The sequence below is a fragment of the Centruroides sculpturatus genome, unplaced genomic scaffold (assembly GCF_000671375.1).
Source record: "Centruroides sculpturatus isolate CEXI.00-Female unplaced genomic scaffold, Cexi_2.0 scaffold961, whole genome shotgun sequence".
In the NCBI taxonomy this organism is placed as follows: domain Eukaryota; kingdom Metazoa; phylum Arthropoda; class Arachnida; order Scorpiones; family Buthidae; genus Centruroides; species Centruroides sculpturatus.
Genome location: NW_019386171.1, coordinates 94,497 through 114,076, shown reverse-complemented (window position 1 = coordinate 114,076; position 19,580 = coordinate 94,497). Strand labels below are relative to the sequence as shown.

The following is a 19,580-nucleotide window of genomic DNA, read 5'->3' as shown; positions in this document are numbered from 1 at the left end:
AGGCAGAAGCGAACAGAGAGGTGCTCCTACAAGTGAAGTGATCTGAGACAAAGCGAACAGAGAGAAAAGAAAAAGGAAGGACTGCAGACGGAAAGTCTACAAGTGAGAGGTGATAAAAGACGACTCAATCCGGAAGACGAAGATTGTAGACGAAAGGTCTACAAAATAAGAAGTGACCTAAGAACAAAAAGTGAGAATCAGAGAGAGAGATCATCGAGGGGAGGCCTCTTAGTCCGAAGTGTTCTCCAACCAAGGGCTCACCGAACCTAATCCCGGGTATTTCCACTTCTTTCCTAGTCTATCTCTATATTCTATATTCTTTCTTCTTTAGTCATAAGTTAGTGTAAGTTAGTGTAAGTTAGATTAAGTAATTTTGGTCCTCTTCAGGTTTTTGTCGCGTGAGTAATAGACAACTGTTTTCGAAGTGCACCATTGAGCACCGGTATACGTGTAAGATTCGACAAATTGTAAAGTTGGGATCAAATAAACGAACCTGTTCAGTGAGAAAAATAATACTTTGTGTTGTGAGACTTTTTTTTTAAGTACCCTTTTCGCTCGCAGGATCGCGTACTTCTCACTCCGAACACCACAATGGCGTCTGTGACAGGATCCCAACTGTAACAAAGGCAAGTTGTCGTATATCTTTTTTCATTGTAATACCCAGTTATAATCTCAGTTTATCTTATTTGTGTATATACATATTGTAATGGCAACGAACAACCAAGTGGGGAGCTCGAATTCTGGTGAAGATTTCAGTCCGAACCCGCCGTTAGTAGTTACAGGATTCCTGGGCATGATCCCTATATTTTCTGGAACGCAGGGTGATACGGTCAATATTAAGCAGTTTTTGATGACAATAGAGCATATCGCTAAATTAGCAGGATGGAATGACGAGGTCAAGGTAGCGGTACTACAGTTGCGGTTAAAAGGTGAACCGTTAGCCACATTCTTATGCTTAGCAGAGCAATACCCTGGAAGATACGAGGAGGTAAAACGTGATTTAATAAAATGTTTTGGGAAAAGAGTGGCTGCAGAAAGGGACTTTGTAGATAAGCTATTGAGTTTGAAGCAAGGGCATAGCGAGTCTGTAACGGACTTCTCGGTCCGTACAAAGACGTTACTGACACGGGCTACCAAGGAAAATCATAAAATAAGTACACTGCGCGACGATATAATCCTGGAACGATTTATAAAGGGGTTGAGGGGGAACCTTAAGGCCAGCGTACTAAGGAGAGAGCCAAAAACACTAGAAGAAGCATTTGAGGTAGCGGAAAAAGAAGAAGAAATAGCTATAGAGTGTGGCGGCAAGTTCGAACAGAGAGGGGTAAACGTGAACGTTGGGGAACAAAATACCGTGGGTGCCGAGAAAGGGAAAGATCTAAAAAGTCGGGATGATAAGAATGAGAAAAAATTTAAGGGATTGGAAAGGAAAATCGATTTATTGGCAGAAGTGATGGACAAGGTGTTGGACAGAGGGAATCATGACAAGAGGGTGAGTGATAAAGTATGTTACGTCTGTCGTGAGGCTAGCCACTTCGCTCGCAACTGCCCGAAACGCAAATGGAATCGGTTAAACTAATAGAGGAGTGCTATACAGGCCGGCATGGTGCTCCTTGTATAAGAATTAAGCTGACCGACCAAATCTTTAGGTCAAAAAAGGGTCTTCCACTAATTAATGGTGAAATTGAGGGTACTCAACTATGCTTTCTCATAGATACGGAGGCCGAAAAGTCAATCCTGAGTTCTACGGTAATGAAACGCATTCCCGGACAAGATATAGCTAAGGCAACTATTGAGGGTGAAATTTTAGGGATACGTGGCATAAATGGCGAAGTAACGGAATGTGAGAGAGCCTTGTGCACTGAGATAGGATATAGAGATCAGGTATCTAAAGTAACCTTGGCATGCATGCAGCTTCCTGGACACATAGACTACGATGGTATCTTGGGGATGGATATACTTGGGAGAATGTATGAAATAATTAGTGAAGTGGGAAGGACAATAGAAAAAAGCGCAATTAGTAATGGGGGAAGTAAAAGCGTGTATGATGAAAATGCAAATGATACTGTGGTAGCGATTAAGGGGTTGGAAGGTTTGAGTGATAAGGAGAAAGAGCGGGTCAGTAATATATTTCTGAAGCACCCTGGATGTTTCGCGCGCTCAATTGAAGAGTTAACTGGAATGACTGGTGAGTCCCATAAGCCGATAATAGACCAAACTAAGCCGATAAACACACGGCAATACCGTATCCCTGAGTGTCACCTACCCGGTCTAAAGGCGCTGACCAATGCATATTTGGCAGCTGGTATAATCGAGGAGAGCTCGTCAGCTTGGAACTCTCCAATCCACATAGTGGAGAAAAGTAATGGTGAAATTAGAATGACCCTAGACCTTCGGCAAATCAACAACCTGACTGCAGCTCAGGAATTTCCCATCGCACGCGTCGACGAGATAATGAGCAAGTTCCACGGAAGTAAGTATTTCTCCGTGCTTGATTTGAAATCCGGGTACTTCCAAATCAATTTAGACCACTCTATAAGACACGTATATGCGTTCTCAACCCCCTGGGGGAAATACCAAATGTGTCGCCTTCCCCAAGGTGCTAAGAATAGCGGCCGCTTCTTTCAAGCTGTAATGTCAAGGGTACTGGCCCGCTTTGTGGGAATTAATTGTTACGTTTTTCAGGATGATATAGTCCTTTTCTCAAAGTCGCTTGAGGACCACATCATATTACTAGATGAGGTGATAGGCACCTTAAATAAAGTCAACCTGAAATTACATCCTGAAAAGAGCTCCTTCATTGTTAAGGAAGTTAAGTATTTAGGTCACGTGATAAATCAAAGCGGCATTCGTCCAGACATAGAAAACATACGCGCAAACCCCCAAGGAACGTAAGGGTAGTACATGGTTTTCTAGGGATAGTGGGTTTTTTTAGAGGTTTCGTGCCTAATTTCTCCACTATCGCATTACCTCTAACAAATTTGACGAAAAAACATAGTAAGTTTGTTTGGGACGAAACCTGCCGGAAAAGCTTTGAGGAATTCAAAAGCATTTTAGCTAGACCTCCTTTATTAAAACACCCTAATTTTCAATCCCCCTTTCAGTTATTCACCGACGCGTCGGACAGTTGCGCAGGCGCAGTGTTGTGTCAAAAGGAGGATGAGAAACTTTACCCTGTAGGCTATTTCAGTCGGAAATTTAATGGCGCTGAGAAGAACTATTCTACCATCGAAAAAGAATGCCTAGCTATAATCCTGTCTCTGCGCCATTTTAAGCCAATAGTGTTAGGGCACCAGATCGATCTTTTAACTGACCACAAACCCCTCATTTTCATGGGTAACATGAGGAACCACAATAGGAGATTAATGAGGTGGTCAGCTGAGATAGCAGACTATAATGTTCAGATAAGTCACATAAAAGGGAAGCGCAACGAGGTGGCTGATACTTTATCACGAATAAACGTAAATAGCAATGGGATCGAGGAGGTGAACAACGATGTGAGAGCGAATAAAGAACTCTGGGGTAAAGTAGTCGAATCACAAGGTGATGATGAGTTTTTAAGAAAGATGAGGGAAAGACTCAAGTGTCATAAACGGAATGAGGACATCAGGGGGATCCAGCTGGAATTTCATTTGGAAGGGGGCGTGATGATGCACACTAAACCAGGCAAGATGGGGCTGAGAAAGTGGGTCCGTGTGTGTGTAGGCAAGGGGATGGTTGATCGGGTGATCTGGGAGTTTCATAATTCTCCTTTATCGGGACACTTGGGAGTCGAAAAAACGTGTAACCTCATCGATAGGTATTACTATATTAAGAATCTGAAGAGTCGCGTAAAAGGCTTAATCAAGCGATGTAGGACTTGTCAACAGCACAACTTGCATAGGGGTCGTGCACCCTTCCAGGAGACAGAGACTTCAGAGTTCCCTTTCCAGAAGGTTGCAATGGATATCATTGGCCCGCTGCAGACGACTTCGAAGGGTAATAAGTATATCCTTACCATGGTCGACATATATACGCGATATGCTGAAGCAGTCCCGATACCTGACCAATCCGCACAGCGAGTCACTGATAGCTTCTTTTATCACATTATATGTAGGTATGGTTGCCCTGATGTCATAGTATCAGACAGAGGGACCAACTTCACGTCGAGCATCTTTCGGGAAATGTGTAACGAGCTAGCCATCAAACATAATATCACGACCGCGTACCGCCCTTGCGCAAACTCCGTTTGTGAACGTCTGAATAAGACCCTATGTAAGACTATTGCAAAGATATCGGATGGGGATAACCGGAAATGGGATGAGTTCATTAGTCCAGCTCTGTTTGGCTACAACAATTCTGCTCACTCTGCTACCCACGAATCCCCGGCGTTCCTATTATATGGTCTTGACCCACGATTCCCGAGTGCCTTCCCAGAAGAAGATATTGAAGGGTTACATAACACTGATCGGGGATGCGATTTCTTCAATAAATTAAATATAATCAGGAGAGTCGCATATGAATTAGGAAGGCAACGTAACCTGGAAAACAGAGGGAGAGAAAACAAGGGTAGGAAGGAGAAATTATGGGAAGAAGGGCAGCGGGTATGGTTACTTCGGAAAGGGAGGAGAAAGAGCACCGGAAAGTTTTCTCCAAAGAACTTGGGCCCATATAGGATAGTACGTGTGTTGGGTCCTGTAATTGTTGAACTTAGCAGCAACCGTAAAGATGAGAAATGGGTGGTACACACAGACCGGGTCAAACCATGTTACGCTCCAATATACAAAGAGGGTAAGAGGAGGAATCCCCAATATGCGAAGAGGAGAGAGTCACCCGCAAGAGATGAAGAAGAAGAGGAAGATCCTACTGATTACATCCGGACATAGTTACCCAGGAGAAGACCCGTACTAAATTCACCCACACAGGGTGCGAGAGAAGTCGAGAACGAAGGTGCCAGTGGAAGATGTACCAAGGAAGATGGAAAGAAAATGCCGCAACACCCCTATAATACTCGGAAATGTAAAGTCAACTACCGTAGATTACACTACGGAGTATGACTCTTAGGGGGGGCGTATGTGGCCGTCAGCCATGTTATGTTATATTTTCCTATATATTTTTTTGTTATATTAGTATTAGGCTTTCCTTTCTCTTTATCTAAAACCATCTAGAACTTTCTTTTCCCTAAACCCTCCTATAATTTTCTTTGTCTGAACCCTTTTTGCCCTTGGGGGGATTACCCTTTTCGAAGAAATAATGAACAAAGGAGAAGGGAGTGAGGCCCGGAGGCAAAAAACAGAGAGAAAGAATATTAGATTGAGTGGAGATCTCGAGCAGGCAGAAGCGAACAGAGAGGTGCTCCTACAAGTGAAGTGATCTGAGACAAAGCGAACAGAGAGAAAAGAAAAAGGAAGGACTGCAGACGGAAAGTCTACAAGTGAGAGGTGATAAAAGACGACTCAATCCGGAAGACGAAGATTGTAGACGAAAGGTCTACAAAATAAGAAGTGACCTAAGAACAAAAAGTGAGAATCAGAGAGAGAGATCATCGAGGGGAGGCCTCTTAGTCCGAAGTGTTCTCCAACCAAGGGCTCACCGAACCTAATCCCGGGTATTTCCACTTCTTTCCTAGTCTATCTCTATATTCTATATTCTTTCTTCTTTAGTCATAAGTTAGTGTAAGTTAGTGTAAGTTAGATTAAGTAATTTTGGTCCTCTTCAGGTTTTTGTCGCGTGAGTAATAGACAACTGTTTTCGAAGTGTACCATTGAGCACCAGTATACGCGTAAGATTCGACAAATTGTAAAGTTGGGATCAAATAAACGAACCTGTTCAGTGAGAAAAATAATACTTTGTGTCGTGAGACTTTTTTTTAAGTACCCTTTTCGCTCGCGGGATCGCGTACTTCTCACTCCGAACACCACAACTGTTTGGAGAATGAGAAAAAGATAATTGGCAAGTATTATGCCAATTTTTTGCAACAGCTGGGTGACAAAATTAAAGAAAAATGGTCTCATTTAACCAAAAATAAAATCCTTTTTTCACCAGAACACACTTCTGTGATTATCATGGCCAAGATTCAGGAATTCAGTTTTGAATTATTGCTTTGTTCTCCCTATTTGCCAGATTTGGTTTCCAGTGATATTTTTCATTTCCCAACCTCAAAAAATAGCACAAGGAGGAAAGAGATTTTCATCAGATTCTAAGGTAATTACTATAGTAAATGGGTATTTCAAAGAGCAAGAATCATCAATGTATAGAGAGGGAATTGCTGCTTTGGAATACCATTGGAATAAGTATGTTAAGCTAGCAGGCAATTATATTGAAAAATAAATTTACCTTCTAATCAAGAATCATCTGTTTTCTGTGTTATGCCGTATACTTTCAAACAATCCAAGTATTTTAATCAAATTATAAAAATTAAATTGTCATAATGAATATCATCCATTACAAATGAACTAAACATTGAAAAAGAATCCCAAATTAATTTTTTGGAAATTGCAGCTTATTACACAGATTTATAGCAACTTTTAGATGCTCTACAATGCTGCTAAAAAGAAAATGTGCCAAAATTCAGTTTTTCAACATACAATAGATCATGATATACTTTTGTTGGTATTAAAAAAACTCAAAGTCATGTGTTTTGCACATGAACATAATACATGATTAGACAGCAGCAAAGTCTAATCAAGATGACACTGCCATCTTGATTAGACTTCATTAAACAATTAGCAAGGTTCCAAGTCCACAGATTTGAGACCTTGCTCATTATTTCAAGTGGAAGCACAGGAAATGTTATCAGATTTTGGATTGGCAGATAGGTTTGCCTTACTAAACAAGAATGCCATGCTACTAACTGTTGTTATAACAGTTGCCTACTAACAGTTGTTATAAACCTCTTATAGCAGTGAAATTTAAAAAAGTGAAGACGTTAAGAACTTATTCCCACATTTGAGTCCAGAAACTATTAGTTAGGTCAATAGTTTGCCTGGAAGAGATTTTGAGAAAAAGGAAGAAAATGAAAATCTATTTTCAAATTGTACAAATGACAATAAAGGAAAGGAAAATTATGGTTTGTCTACTAAAATTACTTTCAATTGTAAAAGATTGAATGAATAGTAATTAACCTACAAAAAAAGCAATGTTATTGACTTGACTTAAAGAATGATCTAAGTCCAACTGATTCATCCTTCAACAACAAATTTATGGCTTTGAAAAATACAAAACATAGTCACACATAATAGCTTCATAAATATACATAATACAGCAATGGAGTTTTTCAGAAATATGCAGCATTAATAGACATATAGCTTTTATTTCTTTAGCTGAAAACATTGAGTCTGTGGACTTGGAATATTTTTGAACTCAACAGTTCAAATGTTTAATTTATATTCTACTTATCATTTTTTATAAGTATTTTAGTCTATCATAAAAACATGCTTCTGTAATGTAAAATTATACATATTTTATATATATTTCTATATTTTGATATCACAAAAAAAACAACGAAAATTTACTCTGTAATGTAAAATTATACATATTTTATATATATTTCTATATTTTGATATCACAAAAAAAACAACGAAAATTTACTCTGTAATGTAAAATTATACATATTTTATATATATTTCTATATTTTGATATCACAAAAAAAACAACGAAAATTTACTCTGTAATGTAAAATTATACATATTTTATATATATTTCTATATTTTGATATCACAAAAAAAACAACGAAAATTTACTCTGTAATGTAAAATTATACATATTTTATATATATTTCTATATTTTGATATCACAAAAAAAACAACGAAAATTTACTCTGTAATGTAAAATTATACATATTTTATATATATTTCTATATTTTGATATCACAAAAAAAACAACGAAAATTTACTCTGTAATGTAAAATTATACATATTTTATATATATTTCTATATTTTGATATCACAAAAAAAACAACGAAAATTTACTCTGTAATGTAAAATTATACATATTTTATATATATTTCTATATTTTGATATCACAAAAAAAACAACGAAAATTTACTCTGTAATGTAAAATTATACATATTTTATATATATTTCTATATTTTGATATCACAAAAAAAACAACGAAAATTTACTCTGTAATGTAAAATTATACATATTTTATATATATTTCTATATTTTGATATCACAAAAAAAACAACGAAAATTTACTCTGTAATGTAAAATTATACATATTTTATATATATTTCTATATTTTGATATCACAAAAAAAACAACGAAAATTTACTCTGTAATGTAAAATTATACATATTTTATATATATTTCTATATTTTGATATCACAAAAAAAACAACGAAAATTTACTCTGTAATGTAAAATTATACATATTTTATATATATTTCTATATTTTGATATCACAAAAAAAACAACGAAAATTTACTCTGTAATGTAAAATTATACATATTTTATATATATTTCTATATTTTGATATCACAAAAAAAACAACGAAAATTTACTCTGTAATGTAAAATTATACATATTTTATATATATTTCTATATTTTGATATCACAAAAAAAACAACGAAAATTTACTCTGTAATGTAAAATTATACATATTTTATATATATTTCTATATTTTGATATCACAAAAAAAACAACGAAAATTTACTCTGTAATGTAAAATTATACATATTTTATATATATTTCTATATTTTGATATCACAAAAAAAACAACGAAAATTTACTCTGTAATGTAAAATTATACATATTTTATATATATTTCTATATTTTGATATCACAAAAAAAACAACGAAAATTTACTCTGTAATGTAAAATTATACATATTTTATATATATTTCTATATTTTGATATCACAAAAAAAACAACGAAAATTTACTCTGTAATGTAAAATTATACATATTTTATATATATTTCTATATTTTGATATCACAAAAAAAACAACGAAAATTTACTCTGTAATGTAAAATTATACATATTTTATATATATTTCTATATTTTGATATCACAAAAAAAACAACGAAAATTTACTCTGTAATGTAAAATTATACATATTTTATATATATTTCTATATTTTGATATCACAAAAAAAACAACGAAAATTTACTCTGTAATGTAAAATTATACATATTTTATATATATTTCTATATTTTGATATCACAAAAAAAACAACGAAAATTTACTCTGTAATGTAAAATTATACATATTTTATATATATTTCTATATTTTGATATCACAAAAAAAACAACGAAAATTTACTCTGTAATGTAAAATTATACATATTTTATATATATTTCTATATTTTGATATCACAAAAAAAACAACGAAAATTTACTCTGTAATGTAAAATTATACATATTTTATATATATTTCTATATTTTGATATCACAAAAAAAACAACGAAAATTTACTCTGTAATGTAAAATTATACATATTTTATATATATTTCTATATTTTGATATCACAAAAAAAACAACGAAAATTTACTCTGTAATGTAAAATTATACATATTTTATATATATTTCTATATTTTGATATCACAAAAAAAACAACGAAAATTTACTCTGTAATGTAAAATTATACATATTTTATATATATTTCTATATTTTGATATCACAAAAAAAACAACGAAAATTTACTCTGTAATGTAAAATTATACATATTTTATATATATTTCTATATTTTGATATCACAAAAAAAACAACGAAAATTTACTCTGTAATGTAAAATTATACATATTTTATATATATTTCTATATTTTGATATCACAAAAAAAACAACGAAAATTTACTCTGTAATGTAAAATTATACATATTTTATATATATTTCTATATTTTGATATCACAAAAAAAACAACGAAAATTTACTCTGTAATGTAAAATTATACATATTTTATATATATTTCTATATTTTGATATCACAAAAAAAACAACGAAAATTTACTCTGTAATGTAAAATTATACATATTTTATATATATTTCTATATTTTGATATCACAAAAAAAACAACGAAAATTTACTCTGTAATGTAAAATTATACATATTTTATATATATTTCTATATTTTGATATCACAAAAAAAACAACGAAAATTTACTCTGTAATGTAAAATTATACATATTTTATATATATTTCTATATTTTGATATCACAAAAAAAACAACGAAAATTTACTCTGTAATGTAAAATTATACATATTTTATATATATTTCTATATTTTGATATCACAAAAAAAACAACGAAAATTTACTCTGTAATGTAAAATTATACATATTTTATATATATTTCTATATTTTGATATCACAAAAAAAACAACGAAAATTTACTCTGTAATGTAAAATTATACATATTTTATATATATTTCTATATTTTGATATCACAAAAAAAACAACGAAAATTTACTCTGTAATGTAAAATTATACATATTTTATATATATTTCTATATTTTGATATCACAAAAAAAACAACGAAAATTTACTCTGTAATGTAAAATTATACATATTTTATATATATTTCTATATTTTGATATCACAAAAAAAACAACGAAAATTTACTCTGTAATGTAAAATTATACATATTTTATATATATTTNCAAAAAAATATACGTATTTTGGAAATGTTGAGTCGAATTAGTCTAGAATCGATTAATTTTATGAAAGAAAACCTTTCAAACAGCCGTAGTCCGTAAACTATGATTCCTACAAAATTGATTCATAAAGAACGGAACGTATCTACCGTCTTATAGGGGGATCTACTGTATGTGTCTTTTTTATACAACTAAAAAAAAATTGGGAAGAGACCTCAATTTTTTGTTAGTTTAGAGCCTAAAAAAATATAAATCTGGCATTGACTCTATTGTCTTTTGAAAGGTTTCTTTGCTGTCTTACCTGATCAAATTTACTCTTATACTTTTCCCTAGGCTTTTTTTTTTTTTTGGACAAAATAGTGAATCTTTTTAAATCCAATTATAAAACATAGACAAATTGTATGTTTGTTACATTAGTTATAACATTTTCTAAATAATGGGCTGGTTAGATTGTTACTTCCAATTGGATAATAGAATGTCATGTGGTCAATATGAAAAGATTTTTTTTTTTAAATTTGTTATAGAAGTGACACAATGCAGCTATCATTTTTTAAAGTTTAAATTTTAAATTTAATGAAGGTAAGTTTAAAATATGCCATTTGCCAAAATATTTAAAAATGCAATTTAAGGGAAATTTCCTCATCAAGCATGAATGTCACATGGTCACTGACATCACTGCATCGTAAGTGTGATCACTGATCCAAAATCAATATATTCAATAAAATCAATTCAAAAACGTTTATTCTATGCCTAATATTTCCACAAAATAAGTAGCCTATACTTTCCATCAGAATATAAACTGAATATAACCAAAATTTCATCTGGATCGGAGAAAAATTGCAGGAGTTATAAGGAATTCACACACACACACACACACACACACGACAGCTTTTATATTAGTAATATATAATTTAANTATTATACTATTTTAGATGCGGTTTTTTGCGTTTTTGATTGCGTTTTAATAGAGTACGTCAACAGAATGTACACAAAGAAGGGATTTTTCGATATTCCCCCGGGGGGAGAGGGACAGGATTAAGGCTTACTGTGAAAAACTTGGCTTCTATTATACTATTTTAGATGCGGGTTTTTGCGTTTTTGATTGCATTTTAATAGGGTACGTCAAGAGAATGTACACGAAGAAAAAATTTTTCGAAAAATTTTCCCCCAGGGGGGAAGTGTTATACATTTATAATAGATACATTTTGAGCCACAACAAGGTGTGTCGGGGTCTGCTAGTGAATATATATATATTCATGAGAACTTAGATCTTCATTTATTCATAAAAACTTTAGTTCTTATGATTAAATGAATACTTGTAAAAGTGCAAATATTTACAATGGGACGATTACTATAAAAATTTTTTACACAAAGTTTTACTTGAAATTTATGGCAATATTTGATAATAAATGTTTATTTCTAAGTTTTTATAAATGAAATAAAGAGTAACTAAAAGAAACTAATTTCAGGAAAATTTTTCTGACATTTTCATATTATAAATAAAAAAATAATATCTGTATTTATTCACACCTTGAAACGAGTATCAGGTGCAGGTATATTTACAAATGCATCTTCCCAAACATCTGGAAGGAAACTGGTATTGAACTGAATTGTATATCCTAAAATAGCTGCTTGTCGATCTCCTTTGGGCTGCCATTCTACTAATGCAGTCAGTCCTTCACATTTGACACCAGTGATTTTAGGTGGATTAGGAACATCTGAAATTCAAAAACTGTTTATGTGAAATTAAATCTTTTAAAAAATTTTTATGTAAATTAGATTGTTTTATTAAAATAATTATCAAAACCCATTTTTTTTCATTTAAATAACAAATACAATTAAAAAACAAAGGAAATAAAACAAATAAATAAAACAGTACTCATTCAATAACAAGAAAATAAATAAATGGCAAAAATAAAATAAATAATACAACATGAATGGATAAAATATTTTCTCTTAAAAATAACAATACCTTCAATAATATGTATTCATTAGCAATATTATAAAGAGGTAATGTTTGTAAGTATGTATGTAAGTAAGTTTGTTTGCAGCAGGTAATCTCTGAAACTACTCATCCAATTTCAAAAATTCTTTCACCATTATTTAGAATGGAACCTCAGGGTGGACATAGGCTGTATATTATTCCGTTAAACATTCATATAAATTAAATGATATAATCTAGGTTAAGGCTTTTATGTCCAACAGATGGCGCTACGAGTACGACGCCCTAAGTTTGCTTTTCTGTGAGGCATTATCCTTTTCTCTGAAAATGACCTAAAGCAGATCATCTTCTATCTATTTATATAAATAAAAATGTAATGTTCGTTTGTTCCTACTGATTCCTTTGAAATTTTCACACAACGCTGCATTCGAATACGCATATGTTTTTATATAATATACGTGTCGAAGTTCAACCCCACTGAAGGGAGATGCTTAGGATTAATTAAGGCTTACCGTAAAGAACTCTGCTTCTATTTATACTATTTTACATGCGGTTTTTTGCGTTTTTGATTGCGTTTTAATAGGGTACGTCAAGAGAATGTACACTAAGAAGAAATTTTTCGAAAAATTTCCCCCAAGTGGGAAGTGTTATACATTTATAATAGATACATTCTGAGCCACAACAACGCGTGGTGGAGTCTGCTAGTTAGCAATAAAGTAAATTAGCATATAGTTTTCTGCCTGTAATCTGAGATTGTGTGTTTATAAAAATCCTTCCAACTTGAATAGTATAGATTATAGGCCACTGTATATGATCTGTAACTATTTTTCCACAATTTCAAAAAATAACTTTAAAATTATTTTACATTTGTTGTGTTAAGAAGTTTCTTGACATGATAAAAATGCAACTAGATGTTTTGTTGTTTAAGTGTCAGATAGATACAAAGAAAAAGAGGCAGAAAAATCTTTTCACTTCTATTTGTAAATGGAATAAAGCATTGTTTATGAATCTGTAAGCACTCTAATAAACATCTCCAAGCCAATCTTTATTTAAAATATGTTTTAAGTTTAACTTAAGATGTTTTAGCTTGGATAAACAATACAATTAACTAACATCATGACAAGTATAAAAGTCTTCTCAACATAACAAGCAGGGCTGGCCAAAGAGCATTTACATTTACATTTACTAAAGGATTAGAAGGCCTCCACCAATAGGTATAGCCTTGGAAAAGGAAAGATGAATAGTTATAGTAGAAGTGAGAAGGGTGAAGAGAAGAGAATGGTATATAGGAAAGTGTGAAATATGACATCTCAAAGTACCTGCTGAGTGCCATTTATTAAACACAAAAAAGTACAAATAGCCAAAATACAGTGGTATACAGAATAACCGCCTCTGTTTTGAGGCAGTAGGAGCCCCATTATGGCTGACTTGCCTTGGAGCTCAACAAACATATATGTGCAAATATACAACCTGATTGGGGAAAAGACAGACCAAATACTCCATGCCTTGGGAGGGAACAAAAGAGAACAACCGTACAAACAAAAAACAGCTTGTAACCAGCTGCAAAGGCCCCTAATGGCTAATTTGCTGAGGGCTCGCAAACACACATTCGCACTAATGTACAGTACAACCCCTTAGAGAGAAAGACAAATCCCCCATGCCTTTGGAGGGAACAAAAGAAAGCAACCGTTTGTACAAAAAACAGCCCAAAACTTGGCAAAATGGCCCTTAATAGCTACCTTGTCAAAGGGCCTGCACACAAACAAACACATCTCCTATCAAGGGGACGAGACCTGGCCTTGGAGGTTACAAAAAATGCAAGCGACAAATTCTACCATAAAGGGACCAGGGACAATGACATTGTTCCTTCAGGTCTGGTGGTGCATGACCAAAGGGTAGTTAAGACATCAACCATCTTAAAACAAAGAACAAAGAATGGTGCCACAATTTATGCCGGTCGACAAGCCTACCCTGCAATGCCGCTCAGACAATATTACGGGCAGCCAGAGACACAGTCCCAGAGCAGACTTTCACAGATACCAAGCCTGGGTTGATTGTTACCAGGAGGGTCAGTTACCTGGTGGACTTCAAGATGTCTGTTGCCCTGATGAAGGTTTCGAAAGCCTGGAGAGTCTTATGATTGGTAAGGAAATCTTTCATTTGGCAAGACCAGTGAAAGCCAACATCAACCAGGGTGCCTTTCTGCTTTATTTTGGACACAAGAAAATTATGTGCTTTGTGTCCTGATCCTCATCCATGGAGCAGAGGCATTTTGTGTCCTCTTTATTAAGAAACTGTTTCAGATATTCTCAAAAGTTTCCACAGCCCATTATGAATTGTGAGGTGGTGAAGTTGGGCTGGTAGAAGTTCTTAGTTTGTCTCTCCATAACACTCGGTAGAAACTCGAAAGCGTGTCAGCCCGTACCTTTGATTCCTACCAGCATTGCCACAGTTGCATTACGGTGTTATTTAACTTGTCTTAATGAAGCTTGTCGGAAGAGTGCTTAGTGAGATGGGCATGTCCAACCTCGCGGCCATTTTTGCCAACAGGTCCACCCGCTCATTTCCACTAACTCCTGAATGTCCCTTAACCCAGTGAAAGTAAATCATCACTCCTTTTCTTTGGTGTGTTTTGAGAAGGTTGTTGTATTCTTAAACAATAATCTTGTTCATAACCATTTTAACTGAGCAAGTGCTGTTTTGTTGTCACTGAATACATTGATTGTCTTATTGTGTAGTCTTGGGTTGTCTTTTATGTAGTGGAGAGCCCTGAAAATGGCCAGGCTCTTTGCGTGGTTATTTGAGCAATGTTATTTGAGTTTGTAATTAGCTTGAAAGATGGTCTTGTCATACTTGTTATACACTACCACAGCATATCCTTCACATTCTGTTGACTTTGACCCATCAGTGAAGATTTTGTATCCACTGTTGCTATCTTCCCAACTCTCCTTAATTTCTGGGCATGGCTTTGCTGGATGTACGGTGTTGTTCCTCTGTGCTGTGTTGAGGCCATACTGTTGAATGTCCCTGATAAGGTCACTCATTAACAGATGGTGGTTGGAAGTCTGAAAACCATCGACTGGTTGTCTGAGAAGTTGATGTTTCCAGTGAATTTTTAAGATGTGTAAGTCAAGAGGCAGTATGTTTGTAATTATGTGTAAAGCATTTGTAGGCCTTTGCAATGGGGATAAGGCTCATGCATTGTATTGATAAAAGTTTCTTCTTGATATTCTGCTTAGTAGCCACTTTTTCCGAGACCTCTGCCCCATATGTTACTGCCAGCTCGATGGCACACCGGTAAATAGTCTGGCTAGTGTTAGAGTTGATGTTATATGTATTCCGAGAAATGCACATGAGGGAATGTGCAAGGTTGATGGCCTTGCTGTGGACATGAATATTCAACATGTGGCTTCCAGGTTAACATTTTATCAATGTTTATTCCCAGGTATTTAATGACTGGGCTGTATTTTATACACCCAGTCATTAAATACCTGGGATGAATAATTGGCCAGAAAGTTTGATGGAACCAGAGGGTAAAGTTGTGGAAATGTGATACATGCACTTTTTCAGGATTTATAAGTAGTTTTTTCTTTTCAGCCCATTGGTTATCTTACTGAGAAGTTTATTCATTTAATGGCACACAAAAATCAAGAAGTTCTGCAGAACTTCTTGAATTTTTGTGTGCCATAAGAACTAGTGTGTCGTCTGCAAATCCAAAGATATTTATCATGGTATTTCTCAGAGGTGTGTCTTGCAGTTTAAAAATATCATTGTACTGTACAATGCCAGCCATAAGATGAGCTCTGACCTTGACCCATGTGGGCACCCTTTGTTTATGTTTTTGATGATGCTACTGGTTCCAGTCATAATGCTGGCTTTCCTTTCTGAAGGAAGATTCTATAAAGCCTGTATATATTCCTGGGGCATTTAATTTTTTCCAGAGCCATGAGGATGGTCGGCCACCACACGCGGTCAAAGGCCTCTTGAAAGTCAATTGCCACAGCCAGCATGTGTTTGTTATTGGGTTTTGCATTGTCAATGATCCCCAGCATCTGTTGTAGAACAGTTATGGTGCTCCTGTGTTTGTGGAGACCATGTTAGTTGTTATGTAGGAAACCTTATTTCTCCATTACAAATTCCAGCCTTTTCGAAAGTAGAGCATCCAGGATTTTGCCAAGTATTGGCAACAGTGAGATAGGACAGTAATCTTTTGATGTTGAAGGGTACCCTGACTGTGTTTTAGGTATAAGTTTTATCTCTGCATGATTGTCTTATTGGGTAGTCTTGGGTTGTCTTTTACGTAATGGAGAGCTTTATCTCGCTGTTTCCATGTTTTGGGAAAATATTGCAGTTCTAGATACTTATTGTAGATAACCACAGATGATAGCATAACAGGCAACATAGCTAAGCACACATTTATGTGTGCTTAGCCATGTTGCCTGTTATGCCATCTGGGCCTGGGGCCTTCCTCCAGTTAATTTCCTGACAAAGCTTAGCTATCTCACTAGGACTGAAGTTAGTGTCCAATTCTGTCTTCAGAGCTAGTGGTCACTTCTTCCTCATGGTCGTGTGATAGTGATTGTCTGTTTCTGTCTGGTCTGTAGGAAAGAGCTCAGACAGTAGATAATCGTAAGTCTCTGTAATTGTCTTTGTAAAGTTTCTGTCCCCTTTTCTTACTGTGGTTGGCACCTGGAAATGTTTATATTTATTTAAAACCACTTTAAAGGGTTTACTCCATGGATTTTGGTTGACACTAGTTTTGCAAAACTCCTTCCATAAATTGGTTCTGCTGTTATTGATGATTTCTTTAAACTCTTTCTGTGCTCTACTATACTCCTTGTGGAGGGCCTCCCTCCATGTAGGATCTGAAGTTTTCCAATAGGCCCTTTTCTTTTCCTCACATTATGTCTCATTTTTTGTAACTCCAGATTCCACCATGAAACTTTGCTACTATGGTCTTTAATGGTGGTTGCTCTCATGTAGGCTTGGTTGGTGCAAGCACCCATGAAGTTAACTGAATTAAAGTCTAAGAATTTAAGTCCCCCACCAAGTTCTCTCATATTGATGTTCTGGACAAGTAATGTATAAGGTACTGTACATTCTGACTTATATAATTTTACAACAGAGTTAATCTAATATGTTTTGCTAGAGGACTACTCATTTTTAATGTCCTTTAGAAATCTATTACAGTGAAATTCCATTAACACAGCATCTGGTATGACAGCAAACTTGATAAGCCAGCATGTCCAGCTTGTCTTGGGGGAATATCGGTGCACTGGGTATTCATCTATATTTATATGTAACTATGTAGCCTGTTAACTAAAGCTAAAAATAATAATTAAAACTGGCCTTTACACCAAAAGTAAAAATCAAAGCAATTGAAACATAATATTCTGGAAAATATGGCTAAAGTATTTGTCAGTCTTCATTGACTGCCTGGATGAAATATAACTAAATCAGAGTTAAGTCTCTATTTATAGCACTTCTTTGTAAAGTGATTGTTTTGGTTTCAGGTTTCAGTTGGCAATGACAGAACATTTTGCTTTTAATATAAATGTAGATAATATAACATCTCCTATTCTCACTAAGAATCTTTAACAATATACAGTCAACACACCTTAATACTGAGAACGCACATTTATTCAGCTAAACAAACATTTTCAACCCATTTCATGGGCCATCATCAGGTTAAAGACGTTCGAATCCGAGCCATTATCGAACACGTTCAAATTTAAATTATATTAGAACATATGTTGAAATTAAATTACATAGACAAGCATAACGAAATTAATACAATAAATACAAAAAACAAAATAATATAAAAAGGAATACAAAATACGGTAACTTTTTGCAATACAATATGTAAACAATTTTTATATATTAACACAGGTTTTCATTGAGCCTGGTGGATGTATCATCCTACGAGTTTTTTCTGATTGTATTTCCATGCCGACGGTAAAATGGTTGCATCCTTATAGTTTAAACATTTATCCGTCAAGCTGGATCTGTAGATCTCACACTTCTCTGTTGTGGATGCAAGTGTTGGCGAGTGTACCTTTGTAATGATTCTGCCTCCTCCCATTTAACTATTGATCCATCTGTGTGCGCTATTTTTGATAATGCTGTTGCATCTTGGCTCTTTGCAACGTCATACTTATGCTCCTTCATCCTCACGCTAAGGTTTCTATTAGTGACTCCTATATATTCTTTATCTATTCCTAATTGGTCATTCTTGTACGGTATTGCATATACTCCTGCTTGTCCTTTTTCATTAATTTTTTCTTTGTCGTTTCTGAGCAACGTATATACTGTGGGGAGCTCTTTTGTATACTATATTGGTGTTTTTGTAGTTCGTGATTTCTTTCATAACTGGGAATAGACGTTTATTATATGTAAATTTTGTGATGTTGCTGCTTCCCTCTGGTTTTTTCTTTTTGCTCTTTCTAGGATCGTTGTACGCAGTAATTAGACGCTCTACAGATCTTGTTCCAAATCCCAACCCTTTCACCACTTCTTTAATTCTATTCATTTCCTCTATCATGTCTATCACGTTGGAGCAATACAGAAACGCTCTTCTGATTAGCGCCCTAAAGGCAGAGAGTTTTTATACAGTTGGATCATTAGATGTCGCTGGTATATATATCGGATCATGAGTAGGCTTAATATACACCTTTGTATACGTTGATCCATTCCTAAATTCAATGTTAATGTCCAAGAAATGTAGTTCTTTGCTACTAATCTGTTTTAGGTTCAGTTTTAAACCATGCTGGTTGGAATTCATTTGGCTCAAGAATTGTTGTATCTTTGTGTCGTTCTTCCATACAATTAGCACATCATCAACGTATCTTTTGTATAGGATTATGTCTTCATTATAGTTGATACATGCAGAACACTCCATTTTTCTCACCACTAACTCACAGAGCAGGCCAGACATTGGGCTGCCCATCAGGACCCCCCCTTAACTGTTTAAAAATTTTACCTTCGAAACTGAAAAATGATTGAAAGCATACAAGATCCGCCATCATCTTGAGGTCCTTTCGTTGTTTTATTGTTTTATTTTTATGAAATTCATA

At 34.2% G+C, this 19,580-nt stretch overlaps 1 protein-coding gene across 1 annotated transcript in view; it reads right to left on the bottom strand.

Annotated features, from left to right (window-relative positions):
• LOC111613899 (neuroglian-like) overlaps nt 1-19,580 on the bottom strand; it is a 175,093-nt gene that overhangs the window by 63,368 nt on the left and 92,145 nt on the right. Inside the window, exon 21 of the mRNA XM_023355252.1 lies at nt 12,104-12,283. Coding sequence (XP_023211020.1) covers nt 12,104-12,283 — 180 coding nt within the window. The remainder of the gene's footprint in view (nt 1-12,103; nt 12,284-19,580) is intronic.